Here is a 22,113-nt window from a genome sequence, read left to right on the forward strand (position 1 = left end):
ACGGACGATGCTGCGAAAAATTTAAAACAAACACTTTAAAAAAGTATAATATGTTCTATGTATTTGAACAGTTGTAAAGCTGAATTGTCAAATAAACCGAAGCAATTTTACAAGTTTGTAAATGTCAAGCGAAACTTCGCCTTGCCTTCATTAGTATGAGATAGCGTCAATCTAATCTCTTAAATCTGAAATGCCTTAAGAGTAACGTTATTTCTTTTTAAAGGGGTACGCCTTCATTTATAATCTATTCTCTTCATAATGTCACTGGACCATAAACATATGTTCGGTCAACGATTTATGAGTTCTTCTTAACCCAAATTAAAATTCGACTGGCACATAAAGTCTACTCCTAACAAGGCTATGAGTGTTCTGGGTTTATGAAGCGATGGTCGAAAGAATTTGAAGATCCATATACAACTAAATAATTATTTACTTTCTTTGTCCGCCTTTATTTAGAATATGGCGCTCTTGTTCGGAGTCCCCAATATCAAGTGCACATTAATCGTATAAGTCGGTACAAAAAAATTCTTCTTTTCACCCTTCGTGGTTTAAACTGGGATCAAAACGTAAGGTTGCCTTCTTACTATAGTATATTAATATTAATATTAATATTAATTTAACTACCCATGTAAATCGTAGAATCATGCTTGGAACTATTTTTATGCACAATCTTGTCAAAGGTGATATTGACTCCATAGAATTGGTATGCCGCTTAACTTTTAATGTGCCTTTTCGACCAACCCGCAACTACCATTCTCTTAGCTTGCCAAGATGTAGCTTTAATATTGGCCTGCATGTAATAATTATAAAAATCTATATAATCAAATTTGCATTTTAACCTCTATACCTGTCTTAAAAACTACAGTTTATAAAGGGTCTACATTATGTTATTTGTGTTTTCCTCGTAAACTCGCTACTTGCCTACAATTCTGAAAGGGCCCGCACGTAACAAGCTCGTGCTTGGTTTCGTTGGGCAACTTGTTTGTACTGTTTATAATGCATCAACGTTTGACAATGCAAATGGGCAATCATTTCTGGACTCAAGTTTAATGTTTGCTTCGGCGAGTTTTTAACTCTTTTTAGACAGATCAGATGAGTCAAGGAAATGCTTATGTTTTATAAGATGGGGAAGGATTATGCTTACTCATTTTATTAAGAGTTTTTTTTGTTAAAATCATTTATTCAATAATTGGTTTTCGCTACGATTACTCCTCCAATATGTTCCGATTCCAACCCGATATACATATTCTACCATTTGAAAATTGAGAATCAGCTGTTCGTTGTGAAAGTTTGTAAATCACCGGAATCTGTAAAGCAATTTCGCCTGGGACTTATGTGCTCGTGTGTTTTACAATGGAATCAGGACTAAGTGCTCTACTTCAACAAATACTTCAATTCAGACAAAAGAACGTCAGATTGCCAAAAAGAAGAACGGCAATATTGAAAACAGCAAATAAGATAAAAAATAGTTTCAAAAACATATAAAAGACTTAATAAAAAATTAATGAAAGCATATAAAAACGATGTCCTGTTTTATGAATGCTTCAACGAAGAGTAGGTTACAGATGACTTCAGTGCAGGTAAACAGTTTTTGACAAGCCTAGTTCTAATAATAAATAGTATTTAATATTGAATTGCATCTTCGTTTGAAAATAAAGATTAAAACAACAAATTCGTCAAAAATCATTGAAAACGTGATTAAGTAATATATGGATAGCCCTTTGGGACTCAAAAGATGATCGTGTATAGTATGGGGCGTTTACGATGTGTCTAAAAATGTTGGCTTGGCAAGACTCAATAACTTTTATGGAAGTTTTACAGCCAGTGCCCCCAAAGGGTGGAAATCAATAGAGCCTTGAAAATCAGTGTTTTTGTTGTTAAGGAGAGTCCACTTCCTGGTGTGTAAGGAACAGGGCCGAGCACACATCGTTGAGGAACTCCAGCCAGTATAGGCCGTGTTGCAGATTTTGACCTTCGAACATCCACCAGAAACGAAAGGGAGACACCTTTTTTTTAGGGATCATTGGAACATTAGCGTGCTTCCATTGCTTTGGATAATATGAAAGAACAGTCATAGCATTCGAAATGCGCGTTAGGGAGGAAATAGCAGCCACCGGAAGCGCTGTAGCCACATTCCCGTCAATATTGTCATGCTTAGTGGCTTTTTTCGACTGGACTTCATCAAGAGCTACCGTAGCAGCTGTTTCCTCTTCCGTGGCCAAGTCAAAAGGCTCGAACCTTTATTCTACACAGTCAGCAAATTCGTTAGCTATCTCATTGGCCTTTTTAATTTAAGTACCATCAGAACGAAGTAAGGGCAGCTTTTTAAGTGGTTGGCGCTTCAGTTCACGAGTGCATTTCCACAGCTCTTAGCCACGATCAGCATCTGGTTCGCACTGAGTTTGCGGAGGAAGAAGTACGACTTGACCTTGTAAAGTGCTTTCCTTTTAGAGAATCGGCCAAAAATGTACCGGCAATTCATTGTAGTTCCTCTAGTCCTCAAGACAAGTTTCAGTTAATTTGGTGAGGAAACAATAATTCAAAAACAATAAACCCGATGCAGTTATTTCAGTTGAACATTGTCACTTATGGGCTTGCGTGTGCATCTTTCCTCGCCATCAGAAGCCACGTTGGCCATAGTCATTCGACAACATGGGAATCAAAGAAGCTGATCTTGAGAAACGAAAAGATACATCGCTTAAATATACTGGATCTGAAGAAACCATCCTCGATCAAATTCTAAGTAGAATTCGTGTTTTAAGAATCACAGCTTACGTTTGGTAGGTGTTCAGCAAAGTTCCTGCAAGCAAAAATCTGTGCGTCTCGCAAGCAGATCACATGCCAGCAATCGAGTTGCAGCAATCATTTTTTTTTTAAAGTAGGACTGATTTAACAACAAATTTATGCAATAAAAATAAATAGTTTAAGGAAGGGTAAAGTCCTTAGCTCGGATCTTCCGAGGCTAAATCATTTCTTTCGGAAACAAATATCGGTAACAGCACTGCGACCCTCATCCGTGTGGGAGGACGACTAGAAAATGCTCACCTTTATTGCCAAGTGATCAAAAATTCACCCACAAATTCGTTAAATTTCTTCACCAAACTATTATGCACGCAGGGCCAACGGCGCTTATCGGAATCTTACGCCTCCAAATATGGATCGTCAATTCTCGTCGATTTGTTGGCAAAGTAGTGCGGAACTGTGTCCACTGCTATCACTATAAGTCAAGCCACGTTTACTGGTCTAAATCATGGGATCACTTGTCGCTAACGAAGCCCTTTGCTGTCTCTGGAGTCGACCTGTGTTGTCCGCGTCTAACGTTCTCTCTCCTGAAAAAATTCTATCTGACTTGGCCTCGCCCGAAGTTAAGGTCGTTGAAAGCTTTCCCTCTTGAGAGAGAATACATACGCCAGAAAGTAGAGAACATGGGATTTTTGCCTCTGCAGTGAAGGATTACATTATTCAAGAGAAATATTTAAGAGAAACTTCTTGTCGGTCGGACGTATTTTGTCACAAACTCTGAAAATTGCCAAAATTTCTCATAAAAATCAAGTTTTTAAAGCTTTAAACTGTACTCAAACATTTCACCCAGTGGTAAAAGCTCTTCGATCGTTTCATGATCGGGTGCATGCAATGGAACCAGGGTTAGAAGCTAGACAGAATGCCGAAAATGCGAGTGATTTGCGTATACACGGAATCCCCTTTATCACTGGTGAAAGGCTGAGACCCATTTTCAACACAATGTGTCTCTAACTTAATTTAAGGGTTAGGAACATTTTCCGGGCGAGAAAGACACAGAACACACATACGGACCCTGTTGTCATTGTAAATATAGAGTCAATAATCGACAAAATACAGGTGTTGCGGGCGGTTTCCGAAAACCGAAAGCAGGCAAAACAACAACTAAGACTGCAATTGATTGGGAGTAATTAAAGTGCTGCTAAAGAAAGCTTTACTATTTTTAAAGAGGCAATTCGAGAGAGAAGATAACAACTGCAGTTTTTACGAGCCGGGGGACTGTATATGTGAGAAGTAGTGAAGGCGGTAGCGAAGTTCACTGCGTTGAAAGATTTGAAGATCTTTCATCTTTATTAGCCAACGCACTTAATTCAACGACCAGAAGTGTTTCTCTTAATTCATTAACAACTTATGCTGGTGCATTAATAGGAGGAGATAATAACTTTCTTACTGATAATATTTTATGTTTAAATAGAATCTTATAAGTAAGTAAAATATATTTTATGTGTGTGTGTTAAATAAATGGGGCAATACTGCGTAAGTCCGTGCTAATAATGCTGATAGGTATTTTGTATATTTAATAGTAGGTTTTATAAACTTTTGTCAACTCAAATGTCGATATCGTCTGTGTATCAAAAACTTGCTTCCAGTCAGTTGCAAAATATACATGTTATGAATGTCCCGGATACACACTTTATAGATCGGTAGCAATTCATGTTAACTCTATAATCGATCTGAAATATTAATTAGCTGTGTTTATAATAAACTGACAGGTTACTTAAACAGCAAGATGCTTAACAATTTGCTCTTCGTAGGGACTAGGAGTAAAAATCATCAAGTCAGAGACACCTACACGTTATTCTAAGAATAACAACAGCATGTTTGATGTATTCATTGTTAAGTATTGCTTTATGATCAGATTTCTGTACCGACATTTTCTAAGCATCACCTCATATTCCTGACACATAATATTGAACTTGACCGCACTGAGCAAAACTCACATATAGGGACTACAAAAGGATTGACGATACTAGACTAAAAGCTGATTGCAATCTCTGTGATTGGGATAACATATTTCACCTGACAACAGTAGATACACAACCGAGACTACATAACTCTAATATTAACTATTTATATATTATAGATGCCAAAGTTAAGACCGTAAAAAAAAAAACAAAAAATATCATGGTATAATAATAATAATAAAAATCTTTTTTAAGTAGAGATAAAGCATACTCTCAATGGAAGCGCTATAAGACTGAAAATTTTTACAGATTATTTAAAATAGAAAGAACAAAGGTGAAAAGACTTTTGAGTTCTTTTTCAAAAAATTATAAACACAAGGCAACCGCAGTACTAATACAGTGTAACGACCTGATTTCTATGTATTCTCGCTCGCTACGTTAACGGGCGGCTAGCTTAGAGAGGTTATGGGTTCGTTCCACCAAATTTATATTGGGTGATTGCCTTTGACCAAAGAATAACGCCAGAGTTCTGTTGGGCTCGTAACTGTCTTTATTCGTCTCCTTCTACAAGCCTCGCGGCTCTTCAGCTGCTGCTGCTCCTCGTCGTCGTCCTCTGCGGCGTCGCTCCTCGTCGCTGTCCTTCGCGGCGTCGCTCCTCGTCGTTGACTGCTTGCTGGTATCTGACTCGTGACGGCTCCTTCGAGACTCTGGATGTTATGCGAACCTCACTGTCGGGACCGGCAAGGTGTTTCGCCTAGCAGGTAGAACGAGGTTCTGCCTTTTCGCCTAGCCACCTTTATCGCAGGCTCCCTTGTGTCGGCAAGGTGTATCGCCTAGCAGGTTGAACTCGGTTCGACCTCTTCGCCCAGCCACCTTTATCGCAGACTCCACGCAAGGACTCCCTGAGCTCGATTTAACCACGACCTAGCACCCGTTGGATCTCAGCGTTGAAGCCTCAGCCTTGTAGACTCTCAGTCGTTCGGCGTCTCGACTTTGCGATCTTGATCCTGGTCCTCGACCCTGTTGCCCTTGCCGTGTGAGGGTCCAATGTCCAGCGTGGTACCGTTAGTCCACGGTGTCTCCGCTTTGCCCGGGTCCAAGGTCCGTTGTTTACCGTTTGACCTTGTTGCCCTTGACTCCTCCGGCATTCTCGCCTCCTTCGCTGTTGCTATGCAGCTCTCCTGCCTCGGAATTTATGGGGAGTTTTAAGACTCCTCACAACAGCATGTTCCGTTTTACAAACTCACAAAAAACTAATAACTAAGTAAGCAATAGGACAAAACTTGCAAGTTCGGAGAAGCAATTTCTTGTCCAAGCTATTCACAAGTTGAGCTCCTTGCCTCATATCCTAAAAAGCATTACTAGCCGCAACTAGTTTATATGAAGTCTAGGCACAACTTAATTACACTCACAACAAACTAAATTAAACTACAAAAAAAAAACTTAATGATTAAAATATGAATATATAAGTAAATAAAATATATTATTAACAAATTAAAATAAACGGAAGTCATAACGCAACTAATTAAAATAATATTTAATGTATTGAATTAAGAAACTAATGTTTTCGATGTGACTGGCGCAGTAAACAATATGTGATGTACTTGTAGCGCTAGGATAGTAACTATCCCATAAATAAATAAATTAATAAATACCGCTAGCTTTCTCCATGAGGAAGGTCCCATGAGAATTTTGCCTCAGAAGCAAAAGCCAACATTACCAAAACCGCTCACTTTCTTCCCGAAGAATTTCATCCGGCTCGGCCTCGGTCATAAGTGTGATTTTAGCCTCCAACACGGGGTTTGACGGGCAAAAAAAAATCTTTGACGTGGCCCCTAAAAGAACCTCTTCACCTAGACCGGTGTCTCGGTGATTTTCGAATTTCTTTTAAAGAACTTCTGGATCAGCCTGAGTTGTGTACCCCGTCCAGAGAGCATCCTTACAGATTTGGTTATTTTCGAAGAATTATGCGTTTATCATTTTGGATCCATTTCTTGACTGTTTTTGCTTAAAATATTTCAGTGAATTAATTTAATTATAATAAATAAATTATAAATAAATAATATTACTCTACTTCTACTTTCAAATCAAAAATATGTTAGGTAGTTATTATAGGGGTTCACTTTTACTATCTAAAAAATATCCTTTATATTGTGGTCTACATTTGGTGCTTCTAAAAGCTCTCAAACTTTTTTGGGTTTGCGCTTCTGATAAGTTTTCCCCAAACTGCCAGTAGGTAACACAGATGATGTGAATTAAAGCAAGCAAGCCGAAGTTTATATACCCTTGCAGCTATTGCAAAAATAAAATGTTCTTTAAACATCTAAATTTCGAATTATATTAGAAAGGTGCGCGAAAAAAATCACCTTACACTACTTGGTATATGCTGCTAAAACTTTTAGTTCTGTTAAATTCGATCATATGTTCGAGCGCCTCGTGTTGCTGAACGAAATAGTTGATCTTACATTTGTAGACAGTGCTTACGATCAAAATCTAATGTTTTTATTTTGGTTTATAACATTGGTAAATAACATTTAAGGTTAGTTAATTTTCATGGTAAGTGTTTTTATACATTAAATTATAATATTTTTAAGGGAATGTCTCAAAGTCGATATCTGTCCAATGAAGACGAGTAAATCATGGAAAGAAAACTCGACCGGGCCGCTCTTCGTACGAAAAAAAGTTGGTCAAATATCATTTACTGCCCTGACACAAAGGTGCGATCGTCACGACTAATTTACTTCGTTAAAAGGTGTATTTGTTTGATATCAAAAGTTTTTGTTTGAAATACAGACAAAGTACATCACTTTTGTTACCATGGTTTTTACAAAAAAAACTTTTACCTAAACTTCAGTACTAATTTTGTTTTAACAAACTACGTTTGACAAGACTTTAAAGCTTAACTAACAAGAAAGGAAGCAAATTTGTGCAAATTCAAGCTTACATACCCTTGCCAATATTCCAAAAATCAAAATATTTTAAAACAAAAATTTTTCGTTTTTTATGTCTTTATGTTTTACAATCAGGTATTTCCTATCGTGGTCTGATTTAAATAAAATTAGAACCGTAATTCTGAAACATGGCTCTGACATGGCCCTTCTGACTAAATTTAAAATACCATTTCTAAGGATATAAAAATTAACGAGAAAGTTATCTGGCCTTATAGAACCTTGAAATTTGAATAACTTCGTTGCTTTTAAGATATTGGCTTACATCTTGCTCATTTTTTTTGCCAAGTATTTGATTACAAATAAGTTTGCTTAAATTAAGATTAGTTTTAAATTTACATTTTAAACAATAATTAATATTTTACAATTATTGAATGAAAACGTTTCTTCCTTTAACATGAAACTATTTTTTATAGCATTTTCCTCACCAAATTGATACTTTTAGGAGAAAATTCTTGCCTAAGCCGCATTAACTTCTCCAAACTGAAAAAACAGCCGTTTTCGCTGCTTAATAGCTTTCGAAAACATTCGTGCAGAAATATTTCTTAAACACCAAAAGTTGAGGAATCTCAAGGGCTTAGCAGCATTAACTTCTCCAAACTGAAAAAAACATCCGTTTTCGTTGCTTGATAGCTTTTGAAAAAATTCGTGCAGAAAAAAATAAACAAAAATCGAATTTACCGATTTCTAAAAATTTGCAAATAGGTGAAAAGAAAATAATAATTTTTAAACTATTTTATTTAGAACAATTATGTTAAGGCTTCGTGATAAGCATTTGACAATACCTTTTTAATATATTTATTATATATAGACATATATTGCCTGTCTGTGGCTTTACTAATTTAGAAGTTAAAGCTGTGCAAAGTTTACTTGTTTTTTTTCGATTTCCCGCTAAATAAGCTAGTTTTCAAAAAATCATACATAAAACAAACATTTTTGTATCGACCTTCCCAACGAAAAAAATTTGAATTTTTGAATTTTTTGAAACTGACAAACGACAAGAAAAACTTTTGTATTTTTTTATTTGAACGGAGCAAGCAACTTTGGTGTCATTCGACGCGTACTTTAAATAAAATTGTGTTAATAAGTGTAAAATTTTACCAACCCAAGCTCAGGCACTCCACTAAAAAATGTTTAGTATTTCACTTTCACCATTCTTTCTCCTGAACCAATTAATTTTCCTAAAGACTTGGTATGCAATCCTTTTTCATTTAGCGATACCTTTCGATTGGTGTATATCTCCTTACGATCGGGCCATCACAGCAGATTTTCAATTCTACCGCTATATATAATAGTCTCCTACATTTACTGTCGTCCATAGTGATATATAACATCAGTCTGAATTAGTTAAAGGATTTATTCTTTAACTAAAATAAATGTCAATTCAAGAAGGTTCATGGTTGTGTAGACTTTCGCTCAACAACACCATGTTGTCCGACTTTCCTCCCTTTTTATGGAGTGGAATTATAAAAGAATCTATCCAGATAGTTGAAAAAACTGATGTTGAGGAAGACAACTTAAACAGTTTAAGAACCGGCTTACAAATAGTTGAGGCACAAAACTTAAGCACGCACACGCAGGAAGCCCTTCCTGTCCTGGAGAGTATGTTGGTGTAGTGATATCTTTATTCCTCAGAAGAGAACTTTCGGTTATTACCGGGGAAAAAATACATTTAAATTGTAAGGGTAAACTGAATTTAGACAAGAATCCGCACTGTAGGTAATTTTTATTTTTATATTTCCTTTTACTTTAACTACATGTATTTTTTGTATTTTATTTTAAATTGTCATCCTAACGCGACTAGTTTGGAACTTATAATTTAATGCGATAGTCCCTACGATTTGCAAACATTTAAATATTTCATGATACTCAAAACTAATTAAATAAAAAAAAAAAAAGAATTAACCTAACTCGCCTTCTATTTTTACTTTTAGTTTAGTTAATAGTACTTTTACGGTGTGTGAATAGTTTTATCTTGAATTTCGTGGAACTGCTAATATTTTTAAGATGGTTGGGGAGCTGATTCCATGATCGAAAAATTGTCTTTCGGATGTCAGTGATCTAGATCTTATGCAAGCTAGGTTGTTTGCTCTTTTAGAGGATGTAAGCTGCAGTTTTTTTAAATGATACGAAAGTTCTTTTTGGATAATAATTTTTTGCAGAAAAATTAAAATTCGCATCCTTATACTTAGTGGCTGTAAATTTTTAAAAGCTATCTTTCTTTTACTTATGGCAAAACATTTTGATTTTAATTGGTTGATCCCAAGTCCACTCATTAACACGTGCAAGTTCTTTTTACAAACATCTACACACTTATTTATTCTGATTAAGGGACGACTCACATACATTTAGACATAATCAGCATACAAGTGTACACTACATTCAGATAACGCATTGAGAAGGTCATTAACATATAATGTAAACAATAAGGGACCAAGCACAGATCCTTGGTCCCCTGCAATTTTTAAAATAGCTGAGGTACATCTTCTGTTTTCCCTAAAACCAGACTGATTATTATTAAGCATTGCCTTGTCGGACATAAATTTATTAATTGGATCAGCCATGAGATTTTCAAAAACCTTTAAGAGGTATGGTAAAATGGATATGGGTCTGTACTCATTATTTGATTTGGGAATCGGAATTATTTTTGCCGGATATGTAGATTTTGTCAGTGCAGGTATACGTTATGTATAGAAGGATCTTTAGCAGCAGTATTTTTATAAATTTGTGGTTTATGTTGTTAGACCCAGTGGCGTCACTCAGATATTTCAGATATTTATTTTCAGTGATTTACTGTGCAGTTAAAAAAATTTTATTAAGTTCATTAACATTTATGTCTTGCTCAAGTCTTGGTTTTACTTTGCATATTGCCAGGTTTTTAATTATTTTCAATGTCTGAGTAGCGGAAGATGCTTTGTTGAATTAACGGGAATAGAAATTTGCCTTGGCGGTATTAGTAAGTTTGGTCATTTTTTGTCTCAATGACTTGAACACCGCGTAAGCTTGAGGTGTCCTGTACCTTTTCCACTTGTTTTACGCCCCGCCACGCTGTGTAATAATGCGTAATAATGCGTCTTTGATGTTTTGATGATGTTTGAAATCACGGCGTTTCAGAAAAACGAATAACTCTGCTTCGGACAGGTACGAGACAGTTATATAAATAACAAATTATGTGTTGTAAAAGGTTAACTTGTTTCTCTACTGCGGAAAGGGAATGTATGTTATACCAATTGCACGAATTGAAGGTTGATTCCAAATGGTCATAGTTGATATTTCTAAAGTCCATAAAAACTATTGGATGGTCAAGGTATTGTAGGTCAAGTGCATAAGTCAAGAATATGACGTCATGTTTTGAAAAGGATGGGACAATAAGTTGGCCATATGTTGCTACTGTGTCTGTATCAGACACAAAAAATAAATCTAAAAGCAAGTTGCGGGTTTTGGTAAAATGCGTAGGGGACCAGGAGTTAACCAACTTCATCCCAAGCGATTTCATGTTTTCTGCGAGGTGGTACTCCCTTAAAATATCGCTATTAAAATCGCCTGTTATAATGACGTCTGAATAATTTAATGACACGTCAATCTATTTCCAAAAATAAAAACCTTATACTGGGATAATGAACGCTCTCTAAATTCAGAAACTATAAAATCAATCTCAACAAGAACTTTTGGAATTAGTATTCCAAATCCCCCTACTCTGCATAGCAAGTCAAACCGAACGGTAGAACGTTTTCATAGTATGTTAGCCGAAAAAGCTCGTTGCGTAAAAATAGACAGAAAACTTCACGATACCAATGACATTATGCTATTAGCAACCATAGATAACAAAACAATTCATTTCGTAACAGGTTAAAAACATGTCGAAATTATTCATTTAACCCCCAACGAACTTGAAATAGAAATTTATAAAAAAAAATTAAGAAGGCTCAGGAAAAGACAAAGAAAGGGTTTACAAAAGTTTCCAGATAGGAGACAGAGTTTTGTTAAAAACAAATAAACGGCTAGGAAACAACTTATCACCACTTTGTTCCGAGAAAACCGTTCAGGCGGACCTGGGGATAATGGTTTTAATAAAGGGTAGAGTGGTCCATGAGGACAACCAAAGATAGATTAAGGAGAGTTAGTATTAACCATATTTCTTTTAATAGCAAGATTCATACTCTATGTAACCTCCTGTCCCAGCAAGTTAACTCAATTAGCAAGTCAGATAAGATAGACAAAATATGAATTGGAAAATACAATTACAGCCATAACGTAAGCAAAGGTGAATTTTGTTGCGCCCGGTAATCTTAGAAAGCATTTACGTGAGAGAGATAACGAATGAACAACTTACGAATGTCAGTGTGGCTGATGGCGGTGTCTAAAGTAAAAAATTTCATAATAATAACCTTTTTTACTTTCTAGTTAAGTTCTCAAAACCGAAGGTAGTTTGCAAAAAATTAAGGATTTATTTCGTCCAGCACAATAACGTAATAATAGATTTGGATCAACACAACACTATAGCCGTAGGAACAAGCTTCTTCAAAATTTTTGGATTATTCAACCTACGCTCAACAGGTAATGACTGGTGTTCTTGGTGTACGACTCGAAATCCAGCCATCTTTAGCCTTTGGTTGTGGTAGACGAAGGCATGCTAATCAACAATGACGCTGCTGCAAACATAAATGGAGGCAGTACTCATTAAAACATTGCCAGCACGTTCCTAGTAACCTTTAACGACAAACAAGGCTTGAATGGTACCCCATAAATCAATCACCATGGGGTTCTGAAGAAGGCTCCGGCAGTTTCAGCGATGGCTACCGTTTCTGCACGAATTAAGCCAACGCAACCTGAAGCGAATCCGCGATCTTGGGGGCCAAGTTACCAACAGAGTTACGGGCCGTCAGCAGCGGCTGCCTAAAAGTGCGGTATCAGCATTATCAGATGGAGTGGCGAGCCGCCGTCATATTTAAATTGAATTGTATTTTTGCATTTTAGTTCAACTTTCAGTAAAATATTTAAAAACCTAATAAAGTAACCTTTATAATAATTTATATAAGACGGAACCAGCTGATCAGACGGTTTTATCATATAGCTCCCATAGGAACAACCGGGAAAAAAATATATTTTTCCTGTTTTTTAATTATACTCGTTACTCGTAGGATCGAGTAAATCAAGTCAAAAATATTTAAGGTTCGAATGGCCCAGCTCATGTAAACTTAACATGATCCACTTGATCTGATCTAAAACGAAAAAACTCGTGGGGCTCATGACTCCTATGACTCATGACTCCTGTGGCTCATGACTCCTATGGCTCATGACTCCAATCACTCACAACACTGATAAGCATTACTAAAATACAGAAGCACAATGAACACGGTTCTCACAAAAGTAGTGTCCAAAAGGTCCGGTTGCGATTAATAAGTTCTCCGTTAAGTCGAAGCACAAACCGTGAATTCTTTGGAGCAGGAGGGTAATTTTATTTCGCGCCTTTTCCAGGAAATATTCAGTTGAGACTAGTATTTTCTGTTATGTCGTACCAAAAATCGCGAATTATTAAGAACAAGTGTCTGAATTTTGTTTTTTTTTTTTTTTTTGCGTTGTCCAACAGCATAGCCGACCCTTTGCCCAAGAGCTCTTATGTTTTTTTGATTCAATATTATAACGTAAAAACATTGTTTATTGCTGACCCACCACTTGAGTCAATCAAAGTCTTCTGTGTATTGACTCGTGTTATTTGCGTATGCTCGTATCTCTCTGTCTATGGATTGTTCCTCTATTTCTTCTGCGAAGGATCGCACAAAATCAAAATTCCGTTACTGGATGATGTGTTTACGTTGTAAATGTTTATTCCTTTAACCTGAAACCATTTTTTTATAGAATTTTCCTCACCAAATTGAAGGTGGATACTTTTAGGAGGAAATTCTTGCCTAAGCAGCAATAACTTCTCCAAACTAAAAAAAAAAGCCGTTTTCGTTGCATAATAGCTATTTTAGCTATTTTCCGCTAAATAAGCTAGTTTTTCAATAATTCTTAGAGCAATCTATTTTGAAGATAAAAGACTTGTATCGTTTGATTTTGTGTCCCTCTTCCAAGCGTACCAAGGGACTGGAAATAAGTCAAACAAGAAAGGAAGCAAAATTTGGCAAGCCGAAGTTCATATACCCTTGCAGCTATTGCAAAAAATAAATAATCTTGAAAACATTAAAATTATGATTTACTTTTGTATATGTTTAAAAACATTGAAGCTATAATGATTTGCAGCTTAATTATTCGATAGTTCCTATGGCAGCTATATGATATCGTTTTCGTATTTTAATGAAATTGAAAGCGTAATTCTGAACTCTCAATATATTAATTAATCAAAAAGAATTTTTAAAAAAATTACAAAATAAATAAGTTAAATTTTTTAAAGTTGTTTTTTTTTTAGAATTTTTATTGTTCCCTTTAAATTATAGTAGACGGATTTTGATGAAATTTAAATCGTAATTCTAAAATATTTAACCATTACTATATGTCGAACTAAAAAAAAATTAAAAAAAACCAAAGTGATACTTTTTTTAAAAATTAATTTTTCCGATTGTTCCTATGGGAGCTATATACTATAGTCGTCTGATCCGGCTCGATCCGACTTATATACTACCTGCAATAGAAAGACAATTTTTGGGAAAGTTTCATGCAGATAGCTTTAAAACTGAGAGACTAGTTTGCGTAGAAACGGACGGACAGACTGACAGACGGACAGACAGACGGACGGACGGACAGAAGGACATGGCTAGATCGACTCTCCTAGTGATACTGATCAAGAATATATATACTTTATAGGGTCGGAAATGTCTCCCTCACTGCGTTGCAAACTTCTGACTGAAATTATAATACCCTCTGCAAGGGTATAATAAAAAATTTTAAAAACGTATCTCATGTGTAGTAATTATATATTTATCTAAGGGGAATTAATTCGTTCATATTTAAATATTTAGCTCAGTTATTTGATCGTTGCTAGGGCAGCTATGTGATATCGTTTTCCGATTTATAAACATAATTAAAAATGTTGTGTTGAATGTTATTAAACTATTACTATGACCAAAAGAAATAAAAACAAACAATGAAGTTAACATTTTTTTTAAATTTATTTTTTTTAGTATTCCGATAGTTTCTATGGGAGCTATATGATATAGTCGTCCGATTTTAATCCAATTTAAATTTCAGTTATTGTTGCATAACTTTTGCTAATTGCAAAATAAAAAAAATCTGTTCCTGGGTTAACATTTTTCATATTTTCGATGAACCCGCTCGCAAATACGTGGCTTTCACATGTGTTATGAAAATCACACTACAAGGTTCTGGAAAATTGTTTTTCTCAAGTTTAAAATCTAAAATTTCAAGTCAAAAACATAAATCATAAACAAAACGAAGAACAAATGTATAAAATCGTATCCAAATTTAAAAAATTAAACACGTAATTCTAAAATTGTAAACCAAAGTGGTGAGACAGTTTTCATAAATTTGAAGACAACGAACAGCAATCCAATAAAAGTGACTTAGATGACTTGACTTACCTTATGTGTGATAATATAATATAATAGGCGAACATCGAACTTCTTGAATAATGAGTCAGTCTTCGGTTGACGTGACTTACCCGAAAGAAACTAAGCTCAAAAAGATCGACCTATAATTTATTATCTATTTTATTAGCACTCGTTTGTATTGACCATGACTTCGCTCCGTAGCATCCGTATAAGCTACGTGGACTGCCATCCACAATACCGGATAGGACATTTGCCTTACTGTAAAATGTTTAGTTAAGAAAATTTACCTTTTCTTTTTCTAGTGTAACTCCAGTAATAAAGTGCTTCATGCAGAGGTACGCAGTTTCCTGAAGTTCTGGTTTATCATTTTCCATGACTTTAAAAATTATATTTATAATTTTCTCTTTGTATCCAATATCACTTATATAGTGACATGCTGCTAGTGCTCGTAACGCACTGGTCCTAAGTGGTATGAGATTCGGAACGTTTTTATAGCAGTCCAACTTTGCTAACGTGGCATCTTCGGCTTCACTTAATGTAAGCAACTCGTGAAAAAAAAGTTTGTGATAGGTATTCGTCAAATCTGAAAAGTTACGAAATCGATAAATACCGTTTAAAAAATACAAAACAAAGGAAGCAAACTTGGGTTGATCGAATTTCGTTTAACCTTTCAGCTATAATAACAAATATGTATTATATGTATTGTTCGTCAAACGTAAATCTGGATATAACATTGTCATCTCAAAACTAGGCGCATTGTGCACATAGAATTCAAGTGGTTAGTGGCGCAACGCCTAAGTTGGTTAATTTTAATTTTATTAAAATCGGCTACGATATCATATAAATGCCATAGGAATCATATCTTCAATATTATTAAGCATATACGCAAATAAATCATAATTTTTAATGTTTTCAAGTATATTTAATTTTTGCAATAGCTGCAAGGGTATATGCACTTCGGCTTGCCGAAGATTGCTTACTTTCTTGTTTACTGTGAAATCAGGATATAAATACCGTTTTATTATAGTTTTCATACATTTATGAAATACAAATTTATAAATTTTTAAAAGCCTAACTCTGAATTATAAAACCATTAATATGTTCAAAAGAGTTACTAAAATAATAATAATAAAAATAGAATATTAGAGAAATTACCATTGTTTTTTTAATATTACGAATGTTTCCATGGAAGCTAGTCGTCCGATTTTGATCATATTTAAAACGATATTCCAAAACAACACCATCACTAAACTAAATTATCGAAGAGTTGAATAACAGCAATGTTATAATTTTTATTCACTTTTTTTCCCGATTGTTCCTATGGGAGCTGTATTCTACAGTCGATCGATTCGTCTAGGGTATAAAAGCAGGGTTTTACACTTTTTTCTATTTTTCTCCTTATTGTTTCTATTGGAGCTATATGAAAAAGTATATATTCTAGCGAAATAGAAATACAACTTTCGGGAAAGTTTCATGCTGATAGCTTAAAAACTGAGCGAACAAGTTTGACAGGCGGGCATGGCCATGAATACATATACTTTTAAGGGTCGGAAACGTCTCCTTCACTGCGTTGCAAACTTCTGATTGAAATTATAATACCCTCTGCAAGGGTATTTTAATCAATGATCCAGAGGTATCGTGGTATTTTATTGTGCAAAATGTAAGTCGAAAGATTCAAGTATCATTTAAGTTGAATTCCACCCTTGAGCCACGTTGGGATAACTTTTTATTTGGCTTTGAAATACCGCCAAAAGTCGAATTTTCCATACTTTGAGAGCGAATTTCTAAGAATTGGTATGTGATGCGAATTAGCAATCTACACAAAAAATCTTTTCAGAAGCATTATCTTTTAGTCTTTGGGCATAGAACTACCAGATTTTGTCGACTTCTGTTATTATAAATTTAAATTTTACGACCTCGATTCATTTATTTTTGTAAATCGACCCAGAGCCGCAAATTACGATCTGTGCGGTGCTAAAAACTTGTTAACACAACCAGTGCGAATGTGGCGACTAAGCTTCATGTCGTCAAGGAACTGTAAAATGCTGATTAAGAATATATATACTTTATAGGGTCGGAAATGTCTTCTTCACTGCGTTGCAAATTTCTGACTGAAATTATAATACCCTCTGCGAGGGTATAAAAAGAAATTATAACTTTACTGTTTTTTATTTTTTTTTTGGTCCTTCGACATATAATAATATTTAAATCGGACGACTATAGCCATAGGAACAATCGGAAAAATAAATGAAAAAAAAATAACTTTACTGTTTTTTAATTTTATTTTTAGTTTTTCGACATATAGTAATGGTTAAATATTTCAGAATAACGGTTTAAATTTCATCAAAATCGGACGACTATATCATATAGCTCCCATAGGAACAATAAAAAAATATAAAATAACTATCCAATAATTGAGCTGCAACTCATCATAGCTTCAATTTTTTTAATCACATACTCAAGTAAATCATAAATTAAATGTTTTAAAAAATATTTAATTTTTGCAATAGCTGTAAGGGTGTATGAACTTCTTGCAGATAGCTTTAAAACAGAGAGCCAAGTTTGCGTAGAAACGGATGGACAGACGGACGGACAGACGGAAAGATGTATATGGCTAGATCCACTCTCCTAGTGATGCTGATCAAGAATATATATATACATTATAGGGTCGGAAACGTCTCCTTCACTGCGTTGCAAACTTCTGACTGAAATTATACTACTTTTTGCAACGGCTTAACCAGATATTTTTAGCTGAAAATTTTATTTGCAATCATAATACTGAAGCAGTAATAAATTTGGCTTTTCCCCGGGGAGAGGAGCAACAGCAAACGAAAATGTTATTAACAAACAAAATCGAAAAACCATGTATAATATAAAATAATATTTAAAGTATATTGGTTATCTAATATTGTGCAACGAAAACGCCGTCACATATATTGTAGGCAAAGCTAATGCATATTTGCATATATGCAAATGTTATCTTCAAATTTTATTCCCAGGCGTATGCAGCATCATTATAAAATTGTTTTTAATATATTTATATTAACATTTGTTTATTTATAGACACATTTATTTTTGTATTTTTTGTAAGGTCCTTAGAGCTGTTTAAACTTAAAGTCTAGTACTCAGATCGACGAACAGTTTCATTAACGTAAAAAGATGGTGGCGTTGTCGCACAACCCCTTTTCCGGAATCCCGCGAGGACTCACGAACCTTTGAAATGCCAACAAGAACGCATCAGTGGATAGGTCAGACACTAATTCTAAGTGGGCCGCTTTGGACGCAAAACAGACGAAAAAGGCCACGTACGACTTGTACGGTGGCTTACCACGGATACGATACGTTGTGCTGAAGGGACCACAAAAATCAACGCCACAAATATTGAACAGGCGGAGAGCTCGAAGTCTATCTGCTGGCAAGTTTCCCATAATTTGCGTCAAAAGTTGCGGCTTACAGCGAAAGCAGCGCATGCACGACCGAACTGTTCGTCGGCAGACTTCTTGAGCATTAACTAGCCAGATTTTCTCGCGCAGACGACTTACGAGAGCTCGTGGGCCAGCGTGACAATTTGTAACGTGCAGGTATGAAATATAGGATCTGACGAACTGTGAGCTTTAAGACGGCAACAACGGGAATTTGGCTTCGTACGGGAAAGGAGTATTCAATAACCTTCCACTAACTCGCAACAATGTCGAGGAACATTAATCTAATTTATTTTCCTAAATAAAAGGGTTTAGCTTTTGAATATTCGTTGCTACCGGTTAATTTTTCAAAACTTTACTTATGAATATATTATGAAATTGAATATCTTCAAAAATTTTTCAAAAGCGAAAACCAGTTCTCTTAGTGAAATGTTTTTTTCAAAGAGCTTCGACACCTTTCTGCACCCTTGAACAAAACGGAAAACACTCTCAGAAGCTTCAGGTGCGGCGAAAAGGACTCTATTTTCTGAAGCACATAATTTGGCTCTGGGCTGACTGACGAGAGCTTGTGCCGATTTTCCGGCAGTTCGAAATGTCTATTTACAGGCCAATTATTTTCTGAGTCTAGCAAGAACAAAGGCCCACCGAACCAAATGGACGTTGTAAGCTCCTCTACTCACATCCTCGGGACACTATGTCTGCTGGGTTGACTTTCGTGGGAACGTGTCTCCAAATTGCTTTCTCCGACCACTACTGAACTTCTACAACCCGGTTCGAAACAAAAAACCGACAACGACGAGGGATGGGTTTTGATCCAGTGATCTCGGAGTCTGTCCACAGGAAAATATTCTCAATGGGACAACTTAGAGAAGTGAGCTGCGCTCAGCTCAAGGCTAGGCTTTTGAGGTGAGCTACTTTCGACTAGGCGGTCAATAAAGACATTTTTAAACCTTTAGCAGCTTGAGTACGAACGTAGATGCATGCTCCATACGGTCGCATGGTTATTGCGAATCTGGGTGGACGATACCCGAGACCTTAATTTTCGGTAGCTGCAGAAGCGATACTTTAAAAGCTTTCGCTCTTGCGAATTCGCCCCGTCCCTCGCCACCTTAGCATAAGTAAGGTTCTAAGAGAAATTATTGAAATATTAAAGTTAGTGATCAATCGAACGTCATCGTAACCACTCCCTTTCGTCGTCGTACTTTCGCAAAAGTTTTTGCACAAATTATCGCGAAATAAATCGTCTCGAACCCACTGCAGTCATATGTTTTCGCGTCGTTAATACAAAACAGTATTAAATTTTCATGGTGACAATACCCAAAACCAATTTATTCGTGTCGGTTCGGCCTATTAAATTTAACAATATTTCGTCGCTGGAAATCTTATGCCGTTCCTTGAGTTGCCCCAGACGTTTCTGCAATTTTAATTGCTTAATTTGCTGCTGCCGCCAAATGGAAGTAATAAAGGAAGTTGCAATTATCAAGTCGGCCATCCAGGTATAGAGTGCCAAAAGTTAAAAGTTAATCTGTGGCGTTTTGTCAATTGTGTTTTGGCTCATCTTTCAACTTTTTGCATTCGTGTAAAAATCGGTAGAGAGTGAGCATTCTAACTAAGAAATTAAAATTTGCATGTACTAACAACCAAAATTTTGCAATAAACATAATATATTTCGAATTATATGTGAATCGCTTTGGCCCATAAACAAGCAAATAAAATACTCGTCGTCGACCCAATTAGTGCGAACTTAATTCCCCCAACTTTCGTCGTAGTGAGCACCAATTTAGGGTATAAATAAAACAGCTGAAAAAAAGTGCAAATTGTGAAAAGTGTAGCTCTCAAAAATTAGCGGAAATAACTTTCGCCGCAGTTTGTCTGAACATTTTCCCGCGCTTTTCAGAATTTTCCCGCGCTTTTCCAATTTTCCCGCGCTTTTCCTAATTTTTGCGCGCATTTCGGCGTCAGGCTTATTGAAAATTTAATACTATTTTGTATTAACAACGCGAAAACTTGTGAACGCAGTAGTTCGAGACGATTTTAATTGCGAAACTTGTGAAAACTATGTCGAAAGCGCGACGAAAAGGAGTGGCTACGATGACGTTCGATGGATCACTAACAATTATATTTCAATAATTTCTCTTAGAACCTAACTTATGCTACGGTGGCGAGAGACGGGGCGAATTCGCAAGAGCGAACACACGAAAGCTTTATTGGCTCCCGCTCTCGCCCTACAATTAGTGATTTAAATACAAGCGCTGAGTGCGCAAACACCGCCCGCTCTGAAGGGACGACGTCCTTCAGCCCAGAACGGGCAACAGGGCCAGTCGGTGGACAGCTCGCCGATATTCGCCGTCCTGCGTCCTGACGTCCGCCACGCGAACCTTGCTATCGGCGCCGGCGTGCACCGCTACCACTCGTCCGATCCTCCACTGCTGGGGCGGAAGATTGTCTTCTGCGACGACGACGAGCGCTCCCACGACGAGGTTGGGCTCCCCCTTGTGCCACTTGGACCGCTGCTGGAGGCTGGAGATGTACTCCCGGGACCATCGCTGCCAAAACCTGTGCCTGAGAGACGAGACACCTCGCCATCGTCGCAAGCAGGTCAGGCTGATCTGGTCCGGGAGCGCCGCTGATGGTGGGGCCAGAAGAGGGCCGCCGATGAGCAAATGCCCGGGGGTCAGGGCCTCGCCGTCGTTCGGGTCGCTGCTTAGAGCGCCGAGGGGCCTGGAGTTGAGCACGGCCTCCACGCTGGTGAGCAGAGTTCCGAGCTCCTCCGCGGTCAAGAGGTCTTGGCCTACCGTCCGAAGGAACAGGTGCTTTGCAGACTTCACACCTGCCTCCCATAGTCCGCCGAAGTGCGGTGCTCTGGGCGGTATGAAGGCAAACTCGCAACCTTTTTTTGATGCGAATGCTTCGATACCGCCTCCATGCTCCTCCAGACGGGCTCGGAACTCTCTCATGTGGCGATCTGCGCCGACGAAATTGGTGGCGTTGTCGCACCACACCTTCTCCGGAATCCCGCGACGACTCACGAACCTTATAAATGCCAACAAGAACGCATCAGTGGATAGGTCAGACACTAATTCTAAGTGGACCGCTTTGGACGCAAAACAGACGAAAAAGGCCACGTACGACTTGTACGGTGGCTTACCACGGATACGATACGTTGTGCTGAAGGGACCACAAAAATCAACGCCACAAATATTGAACAGGCGGAGAGCTCGAAGTCTATCTGCTGGCAAGTTTCCCATAATTTGCGTCAAAAGTTGCGGCTTACAGCGAAAGCAGCGCATGCTCGACCGAACTGTTCGTCGGCAGACTTCTTGAGCATTAACTAGCCAGATTTTCTCGCGCAGACGACTTACGAGAGCTCGTGGGCCAGCGTGACAGTTCGTAACGTGCAGGTATGACACATAGGATCTGACGAACTGTGAGCTTTTAGACAGCAACAACGGGAATTTGGCTTCGTACGGGATAGGAGCATTCAATAACCGACCCCCAACTCGTAGCAATGTCGAGGAGCACCAATCTAATT

The 22,113-nt window shown here is 37.0% G+C and overlaps 1 protein-coding gene across 1 annotated transcript in view; it reads right to left on the minus strand.

Annotated features, from left to right (window-relative positions):
* Positions 1-22,113, minus strand: part of LOC128264384 (transcription-associated protein 1-like) — a 90,999-nt gene that overhangs the window by 57,966 nt on the left and 10,920 nt on the right. Inside the window, exon 3 of the mRNA XM_052999824.1 lies at positions 15,447-15,742. Within this exon, the coding sequence (XP_052855784.1) occupies positions 15,447-15,742 (296 nt within the window). The remainder of the gene's footprint in view (positions 1-15,446; positions 15,743-22,113) is intronic.

Source organism: Drosophila gunungcola, unplaced genomic scaffold (genome assembly GCF_025200985.1).
Source record: "Drosophila gunungcola strain Sukarami unplaced genomic scaffold, Dgunungcola_SK_2 000068F, whole genome shotgun sequence".
Classification (NCBI taxonomy): Eukaryota; Metazoa; Arthropoda; class Insecta; order Diptera; family Drosophilidae; genus Drosophila; species Drosophila gunungcola.